Source organism: Xiphophorus hellerii, chromosome 12, assembly GCF_003331165.1.
Source record: "Xiphophorus hellerii strain 12219 chromosome 12, Xiphophorus_hellerii-4.1, whole genome shotgun sequence".
Classification (NCBI taxonomy): domain Eukaryota; kingdom Metazoa; phylum Chordata; class Actinopteri; order Cyprinodontiformes; family Poeciliidae; genus Xiphophorus; species Xiphophorus hellerii.
In genome coordinates, this window is record NC_045683.1 from 21,667,257 (window position 1) to 21,676,909 (window position 9,653).

At 41.5% G+C, this 9,653-nt stretch overlaps 1 protein-coding gene across 1 annotated transcript in view; it reads left to right on the plus strand.

The window, feature by feature from the left end:
* The window catches only part of bin3 (bridging integrator 3), a 34,087-nt gene extending 24,547 nt beyond the window's left edge, over positions 1–9,540 (plus strand). The window contains exons 7-9 of the mRNA XM_032579440.1: positions 2,738–2,879; positions 4,818–4,952; positions 8,210–9,540. Coding sequence (XP_032435331.1) covers positions 2,738–2,879; positions 4,818–4,952; positions 8,210–8,356 — 424 coding nt within the window. The 3' untranslated portion in view covers positions 8,357–9,540. The remainder of the gene's footprint in view (positions 1–2,737; positions 2,880–4,817; positions 4,953–8,209) is intronic.
* The last annotated feature ends 113 nt before the right edge of the window (positions 9,541–9,653 follow it).

Sequence of the window (9,653 nt, forward strand, 5' to 3'; positions counted from 1 at the left end):
CCTTTTATTGTAGCCTTTATTTTTGTTAATTAAACAGCAAACTATGCATTTTTCATGAATAAGGACATTTCTAGTGCAAAAGTCTTTGTTCTCTTTTTACAAAGGTTTTTCTTTCTGAAAATAAAATATATCAATGAAACAAGCAACTAAATTATAGGAGCGAGAACGAAGGCAACCTATTTGGATTGTGAAGGCTGTGGACACCTCCCCATGGTTTATTGCTCTCAACATTGTTATATCATTTTCTGCCCAGTGACAGACATAGAAAGCAGCTATTTTATATTTTCAGCCGATTTCTGTGTCTTTTCTACGTTAGTAGAGTCGAGTTATGTGATGGTGAAAGTCAACAGGGACACTCGGCCTTCCAGACTGAGGGAGTCTAGACCAGACTTGGGCTTGGCTGACGCTTCAGACTGGCCTGCCTGTGGATTGGCAGCTGCTCATAAACACACTCTGGTCTATAAGCTATTTCCATTCAGCCTGTTCACCACAGCCTGACCTGTCACATGCATCGTGGCGTGCCCTTGGCCTCTGTGCAGCATCCAGCCTGAGGGCCATTGAGAAAGAATGCAAGGCCACTGGTTGACCAGTAGCTGCTCAGCCAAGACAGGGACATCGAGGGAAATGCTACATATCAAATTAGCTTGTTTTACAGTTAGAAAACATAATTTTTGAAGGTTATACAAAAAATATTACCACAAAAGACTTTACCAAAAGAAAATTAAAATTGCTTTTGAATAAACATTTCCTCAATCGTGACAAAACAATTATACCTCCAAAAAGGTTTTTGTAATTCAGTTTATAAAGTGCTGATTCATTACATATGGGTTTCTTTTCCAAGAGTTTCTTTGTTTTATTTCTGTTTTTTTGCTTCACAATCTTCTCCAGCCTGCGTTTATCTCTGTTTTTCTGCTGCATTGTTTCCGTCCACTCAACTTTTTTTTATTGCACCTCAATACAGCCCTTTGTGAATGGTCCTCTTCTTTAGCAAAGACTTTTTGTGTCCTACCCTGCTTGTCTACCACATTAATCGCTATCTGCTGGACAGTTGTCAAGTCAGCATTCTTCCGCATATCACTTTTTGAATTGACTTACTGAGGTGAATTGATGCCCTAATTTATTGAGACACACCCATAAAGAACCATTTTTGGCTCTAGACCCCCGGGTTGAACACCCTGGTCTCTGTAAACACTTTTTCATTAGCATCTGGGATAGGAAGAAGAGGAATGGTTTGAGTGATCATCTGCTTATAATTAAATTTTTTTCTCATTTATGGTGACTTAGGCAGTGGTGATGTGAAGTTTCTGAGTGCTGACTGCAGCACTGTCCCTTCCTAGGCTGCAAGCCTCAGCCTGTTTATGTTTGGCAGAAGAAAGGACACCAGGTGAGCTGCGCTGGGGGGATATTCTATTAGCCTTCGTGTCATGGAGAAGTTAGTGTGCTCCTGCGTTGTCATCAACCACAAGAACTACGTTGGAAAGCACTCGTGCCTTGAGGCCAGTTACATAATCCCCTGGCACTTGAAGTATGTGTACGCTGGAGCAGATAGTAGACTCGAGGATCGGCTTCCACCCCTGCCATAAACTGGGCCAAAGTGGGATTTTATAAATAGCGGTAGAGCGTGGGCTGTGGGGCTGGGCTGGGCTGCGTGATGTCACTCAAACACTACTAGACCACTCCTTGCTTCACTTCCTGTCGGAAACAATCCCTGCTTGTCTGGAAGAGATCCTCAGCGCCTTCCCCCTTTTAACCAGGCAGCCTACGTTAAGGCGCAGCACTAGACAGAGCTCTAATCTAGGATTTCACAATCCGTATGCACGGTCTCAGTGGTTCCCTGATCTGCCACACATGGCAGGGCAAGGGTTGGCATGGAGAGCAACGTAAATCATGGAACCCACACATTTTGCAGCTAATAACGCTACACCTAATGGCTGACGTTAAAAAAGCGACTGTAGTAGTGTGCCTACACAGCTGATGAAGCGCTTTAAATGACTCATTCAGAATAGGTTTATCTAAATTTTTCATTACGACTGTTTTTACTTCTGACTCATGTGTAATCAGCACGTAAGAGTAATCCTCCATGCCTGCTTTGGAAAACTGTTTTCTCTGGTTTTTGTTTATTGCTCAGATTTTTTTGCCCTAATTTTAAATCATTTTCCACTTTGTTGTCGTTTAAGACTGCACTTAAATCTGGTTAATTTATACCTTCTAAAGTAAAGACAATGCAAACAAAATGTTTTAAGTTTTAATTTTTGCATAAAATATTATCATACGTGATAATATATTTGTGTACAGTATTCCCGTCTCCCATTTAAAGCAGCCACAAAACCAGTGCAACAAGTCCCAGGATGAAGCTCAGACTCCTGTTGCTAAGTTACAGATGAATGTTTCCCTATTTTTAGTGCACAAGACCAGGATTCTTGTTGCAAGAATGTATTTTCATTTGAAATATGATAATTGTCACAAAATGAATTGTTTCAAGCCACCCTGAACTATAGTAATTAGATAATAGATGAGAGGAAGCTTAATGCTGAGCCGTCCTCTGGGGGATGGAGAGCACCTCTACAATAAGATGTTGAGTAGAGCCATTTTATTAAATCACAGCGGCTTTTATGATGCAGTACACTTTCACTGTTTTCAGTAAGTTCAGCTATCTTTTCTTTTTTCCCATCACAGTCTGAGAATTGTTTTTACTACGAGTATTGCTTCATGTGTCTGTCTGTGGGTGTCGTTTCAGGTACAGCGGCGTCTTCCCGAGCCTCAACATGGCGGTGAAGCGCCGGGAGCAGGCTCTGCAGGACTACAAGCGCCTGCAATCCAAAGTGGAGAAGTACGAGGAGAAAGAGAAAACGGGGCCAGCTATTGTCAAACTTTGTCAGGTACTTTGTTTGGTATTGCCGCACACATCGGCGCTCTAAAAGTATCACTCTAACTTCAGCAGCAGGAGGAGGAGGGTTCACCTGCTCTTGTTTGTTTATGTGTCCTGAGAACGGAGCATCATAGGCGTAAAAAAAAGACACAAATGCTGACTGGATATGAATAAAGTAGTTTAGCACATGCATACCGTACATGTGCACTCCTTCACCCACGCAAGCTGCCAGGCTCTCTCAAGTTGTGCCTTTTTGAAAAAATGAAAAAAGGCACTGCTGCACATCTACGTAATTGAGAATTGTAGACACACACATGCACGCACCGCGAGGCCACTACAGAAGTGTGCACATTCACAGATAATGTTGCAGCGCTGCCTATGCTATTGCCTCTAACGCATCCTCACATGGTGAGCCACCCACACACTCTGAGAAAAGCTCTGTCAGGGGAACAAAGCCTTGAAGAGGCCCAACATCCCTGCCCTTTGTATCTGTGCGCACTTAAAGAAATGATCCTCGCTCTACGTTTTGTTGGCCATTTCAGCGAACATATGTGGCGAAATAAAACCGGGGCGAGAGGTGCTTATCATAATGCTTGCACATAAACAATATGTTAGTGTATGATTATTGCAACTTCCCCCTATCCCCCTTAATAAAAATTCTCACCCTCTCACAATTATTCATTGTGCATTCCATAACTCTATGCCTACAGCAGACTACCCACTAATACATTCACACAGAGATCAGTGGTGCTGGAGTCCACTCACAGCCAAGTCTGCCCACATTACCCACTCCTCCTCACTGTGGTCGTGATTACAGCCTTTTTTGCACTGCATCTCCGTGGGAATTAGGCAAATATATTTCATAACAATAAGAAAAACATTCCTCATGGTGGCTCAAGTAATGGATTTACTCAAATCTAACTCTTGTCAGAGTGGGTTTTAGTTTTGGTTATCTGGAACTTGTATATATTTTCTTGAGAGAATAAATAATAACACTGTACCATTTTAAGGGCTCATAAACAATCTGGAAAAACCTGGAAATGCATTCATTCACTGACTCTTCTACACATCCATCCATTTTATAAAACGTTTGGTGTTTCAGGCTCAATATATAAAACCTGGGTATTCTAGAAATATTTGCTTTTCATTCACAGTGAGCATTTTCATTTATAGAATAAAAATGAATGGCTTAATACTAAAATACATTAAAGACCTGTTGGTGTTGTAGCAACCTTTCAGACCACTCAGGTTCTTTGGTGCTGGTCTTCTCTGCAACCCCAGAACCAGAACCAAACAAGGAGAAGCAGCATTCAGCTTCTATGCACCACAAATCTGGAACAAACTTCCAGAATACAGCAAAACAGCTGAAACACTGAGTTCATTTACATCAAAGCTAAAAACCTGGGCCCGGGTTTTTAGCGCGACCCATGTTTGGAGGCCTTGAGTCCTCGACACAGCCATCGCTGGTTCGACTCCCAGACCCGGCGACATTTGCCACATGTCTTCCCCCTTTCCTGTCAGCCTACTATCATATAAGGGACACTAGAGCCCACAAAGAAGACCCCCCTGGCAGGGTACACAAAATATATACAAAAAAAACCTAAAAACCCACCTGTTTAGAGCTGCCCTTGGTTAGCGAAACATTGATCAACATATTTGATGTGTGTTTGCTCGATGATGGCATTTGACAAGATGTAATGTTCACTGCTTGTTTGATGATTGACTATATGATGTTTTTATGATGTGCTGAAATGTGCTATACAAATAAACCTGACTAAAATTTAAAAATAAGAAATCAAGCAAGAAAGGACTTCAAACTCTGGGAGTTTGAGTCTGGAAAACGTTTTTTTAAAAAAGGTGCGAGAACCCTGAGTTTTCTACATTTGAGGCAGGTTATATGTAACCTGTGCTTTTCTCTTTCTTTTTTTGGTTTTCTTCCACACTCCAGGCAAAAGATGAGCTGCGACCAGTCAAGGAGGACTTTGAGGCCAAGAACAAGCAGCTGCTGGACGAGATGCCCAAATTCTACCAGAGTCGCATCGACTACTTCCAGCCGAGCTTCGAGGCTCTCATCCGGGCGCAGGTTAGCAGACTTCCCCAGAATCGCAGAGAGATGAAGGCTCTCGCAGCTGCAGACACGCCCTGTCAGCAGGGAGCTGTTAACAGTGGATAAAGTGTCTGATGAAGGGTGTGTTTAACGCAGGCAGTCTGTCTCCCTCTCTGCGGTCCTAATGTGATTAACCCCCCAGTGACGGCCCACACTGCTTTGAGGAAGGCCTCGTCTGTCTGGCTCCGCTGCAGTCCTGCAGGCCTTCCTCCGACCTGGAGCTCGTCTTTAAGCAGCTGAGTGTCTGAAGTTAGCGCCACGTCCCCCCACCCCACCCCGCCCAGCCGACACAGACCTGCTTGGCCCATGTCATTTCCTCTTTGGGACAGTCACTGGCACACTCCTAATTAGCAGATTAGATTATCTGTGACTTATTGTCAATTAAGGAGTTTGCCGATGCACTTTGAACTTGCAAATGTAACATCAAACTGTGCCCAACAGAAATAGACATACAAATGACTGAGATTAAATTCAAACATATTTACCTGCTGTTGTTTTATATATATATATTTAGTAAGAATCTGTTTGTGACTCTAGTTGTGAAGTACAGCACTCTCCAGAGGATGATAAGCGGACTTGATCCTGAGCCATGCACTTCTCTTCCTCCCTGCTGTGTCAGATAAAGGCACAAAGGCTGCTTTTGTTGTGAACATCAACTTCACTGTAACAAGTCTTATGCAGTGATTTTCACAGTAGGCACAGGCCGGTATGAGCTTCTCACAGGACAATAACCTTGAGTAAAAATCAACTCATCTGGCTGATACAGGTTTCTGTTTATTGTTTTATGGTTTGACCTGAGGATTCTCGTTTACCAAATTCAGATTCTTTTTTCCATATTAAATACAGTATAACATTTAGGATTATTCTTCGTTTGATTTGTATTAAAATCAAAATAATTTAAAATATGTCCTGTTGGCTGATGCATTTAGAGACTGAAACTTGAAAATCTTAGTTTTTATACATTTAATGAATAGAAGAGAAATAAAATTAGATTTTTTTTTTTTTTTTTATTGTGTTGTGATAATTATATGAAAAGGTTCACACACACCCTGACTTCACCCAAAAAAAAAGAAAAAAAAAGTAATTTTTTCAGTTACCATTCCAATTAATTTATAATATTTGATTCTGCCATTTTGATTTCGCTACTTGGACTTATGTTAAAAAATAAAATAATTAGACTAAACACCTGTTAGGTTTAGCAATTACTTTGACGTAAATATTCCTATTGCAGAATATTATAGCGGATTGTCATTCTGCTTTCTGAAACCAGGCTCATGTTAGCGATGTAATTCGCTCAGCCCAGCTGCTCAATACTTTACCAGCTGTAGCTTTTAAACAGTGTTACCTTATCAACAGAGCTGGGTGGTGCTCCTCCAGCTCCCTGAGAGAGTTTTGGCTGCAGGCTTTTTCTTTAAACAGCACAATGTGTTTTTATTGCAAGTATAAGTAAAGTGTAGTAACCTTGTTTCAGCCATCTGATTGGAAGTGTATATCAACAAGAGTGCTACTCTGTGATTTACACGGCTGGGACAAAACCAGAAAAAAAAGGTCACTCTTTTACTTTCTCTGGTGTCTCAGTAAGAGGACATTAAACTAGAAGAAACTGTATGTTTAGTGGTTTTGAAACCTTTAAAAACTTTATTAGCAGCAGCCAACGCAGCACAGTTTAGGAGCAGGTTTCCCAACCCTAGTCCTCAAAGCACACGGCCCTCCATGTTTTAGGTGTTTCCTTGTTCCAGACTAGCTGATTTCAATTGATGGATGATGAACAGGCGTTTGCTGACCTGCAGTCAGCTGAATCAGGCACATTAAAACAGGGAAACATCTGAGACATGCAGGGCAACAAAAGGTATTTTGTAATTCATCCTGGGCTACAAATCTATCATACAGCTGCATGCAGGTGGGAGTCCCACTAAAACGTACATATCAGGCAGGGAAGCTGTGCTGCCAAATAGTTCACAGTAATTGTATTCAACAATTTTCTGAAATGTAAACACAGCATTTATTGGAGCCATCAGGAAACCAGCTGTAGAAATAAAGTGCTAAGAGCAAAATTAACAACCTCAGTCATATTTCTGACTTTTGGGTTTCTTATTATGGCAGGATGGCAAATTTCTGGCCCAGTATTTTATTTTTCTCATTCACTATAAACTACATATCTCCCCGTCTCTATTGCATTTTTGGTTAATTTTCTCCTTTCCTCTTTGTTCATAAGTAGCTGCAGGTGTGTGTGGCCGTGCTTACTCCCAGCAGTGAAATAGTGGCTTTGGACACAGAGGGCACAGTGATCTGGTGTACATTATCATCACCGTTCTTCTGGACATTTCCGATGGCCCTTTCAACAAGTCACTTTTGGGGGGAAAAAGTGTATCCGTTTTACCCCTACAAACAGCAGTAACCCAATACTTAGAGCCCACTCATGTGGTTTAGGTGGCACATATTGGTCTAAACAGGCAATGTCTTTCAGACTGAGCACTTAAAAGAGCTTGTGTAAAGTGGTTGAGAGACCTGACATTATTGCTTCTGGCCTGAAATCCTTATTATACTTCTGACAAACTTCTGAGTCAACAAATAATTCAATTTAGTAAGTAAATCTCCCCCCTCCCCGTCTCATTATCCTGGTCGGTCCAGTTGTTTTATTCTGCAGCGGAAAATCTATGCTGTTCCACGGACGCCTCGCGCGTCCCCTCAAGAGCGTGGCATTGTTTGCATTGCTGTTTGAATAAATATTGAGATATGCTTGTGGGTTTCAAGGGGGTTTCATTTCCCAGTACTTTTATTCTCTGCCTACTCTTCTTGGAGTCCTGTAATGTGATTAAAGTCTATTAATCATCAAAGCAACTCTCCAGGGAGCCTGACTCATGCACTAAGGGGAAGAAGCAGGGGTGGGAAGTGTCAAGAAAGCTTTCAGTGAACACTCTATCTCTTGTTCACATTGGGAGAGGAAAGCAGGGTCACTATCCACTCAAGTGCTGGCTTTTTGGGGGCTTTGTGAGAGTTGTTTGATTTCTACGGGCTCCCTCTTTTTCAAATCACTCCTCATTAGGAGAAGACTTAGAGACCAGCAGCTTCCGACGTGCGAGTCAAAGCATGATCAGACTGTGAGATTAACGGTGAACAAAGGTCTGCAGATTGACCCCTGAATACATTTGTTTCAAAGGAAAGATGGGGATTATGTTGTTTTTTTTTCTTGCTATGACACAATCTTTTCTTGTGTGTTTTCTGCCTGTCAGGTGGTCTACTTCACTGAAATGTACAACATCTTCAGCCAGTTAACGGACCAGATCGACGAAGCCGGGCTGACTGATGAGCAGAGGCAGAAGGAGACCGAGGCCAAACTCAACGAGCTGCGTTCTCTGTCCATCGTCGCCGACGACTGAGGGGGAAATGCCGGAGATCAGGATGTGCTCTTTTCATCCCTCCCTGAATGGATTTCATCCCCTCCAAGCTCCCCAGGAGTTCAGACGGACAGCAGTGGCTTGAAAATTGACAGTTTATTTCATTGCAGCCCCTCTTGTTTTGCACTACATCCTAATGTCTTTTTTCCCTCTTTGCAAAGACGCTGTAATACGGAGCAGCTGAACGCCACGTTAACTAAGCCATCAGCCAAGTGCGACTTTATAAGCCAATATGTTATATTGTTTTTTGTAGTAAGGGAATCAGGATGTTTTAAAGCAAATTATAAGGTTTTACTATGTTATTTTGGAGCGAGTTTGTTTTCTAATGTTACATTCAAAGAAATGTTTTATTGATCACTCGTGTTACTAAAAGTCTAAATTATTTTTTACTCCACAGGACTAAAACCCAAACGGCTTGTTTATTGTTAAAAAAAACCTGTTCTTCTTTATCTTGTGATATTTAAGTGACTTCTTTGCCATCGTGTGTGAGAGCTTTAAACGTTTCCAACCTCACCTCTGCATAATGCGTCTCCGCTGCCCTGCTGAAAGGTTATCCACTCAGACAGGAGAGAGGAACCGTCTCCACCGAGAAAAATGCTTGTACTCCCTCTAGTGGGAATTGCTGCTCACAGCAACCGACTTTCCTTTTGTTCACAGCACCCATCCTTTGTTCTATTGTTGGTGAGAGTATGTGTTAGCGAAGAGCCTCACACATTGTTGGCATGCTAGAAAGTCCCTTCTCTTCACCCTCAACACCAGGGTTGGAAGCCAGTTTTTGTTTCTGGCCTCCTTTGATTTTGGAAGGAGTCGCACTGCTTTGTTTTCACTCTCTATTGAGATGAGCCTCGGTATGAAAGCTAAACTATACGGTTATGTACACATTGGTTTCTCAGTTGTGACTTTGTTTTTCTGTCTTTCTTTCCTTTGTATGGTAACAAGTTGATTTGCTCCATTTTTATATTGTTTGGAGTTGACCTCTGCAACCTAAGTTCTTTATGTTGCACAGAAATAACTTTAAAAATGAAGGTGCTTTTCTTAATCGGTTAAATTATTTTGTAAGAGTTGATTTTTTTTTTTTTTTTTACAGAACTAATGGGATTCTTTGTCTTTAGTTATTGTATTGTGTTACTCTGTCTAATTAAGTAAATGAAGTTTGAAAAGAGGCACCAGCTGCTTTCTCGTTTGTATCTCAAAGTCTGAACATGAACAGTCTCAAAACTGCAGGTTTACCAGTTCATATTTTATTTATCATTGCAGATTGAAATGATTTTTTATTTTG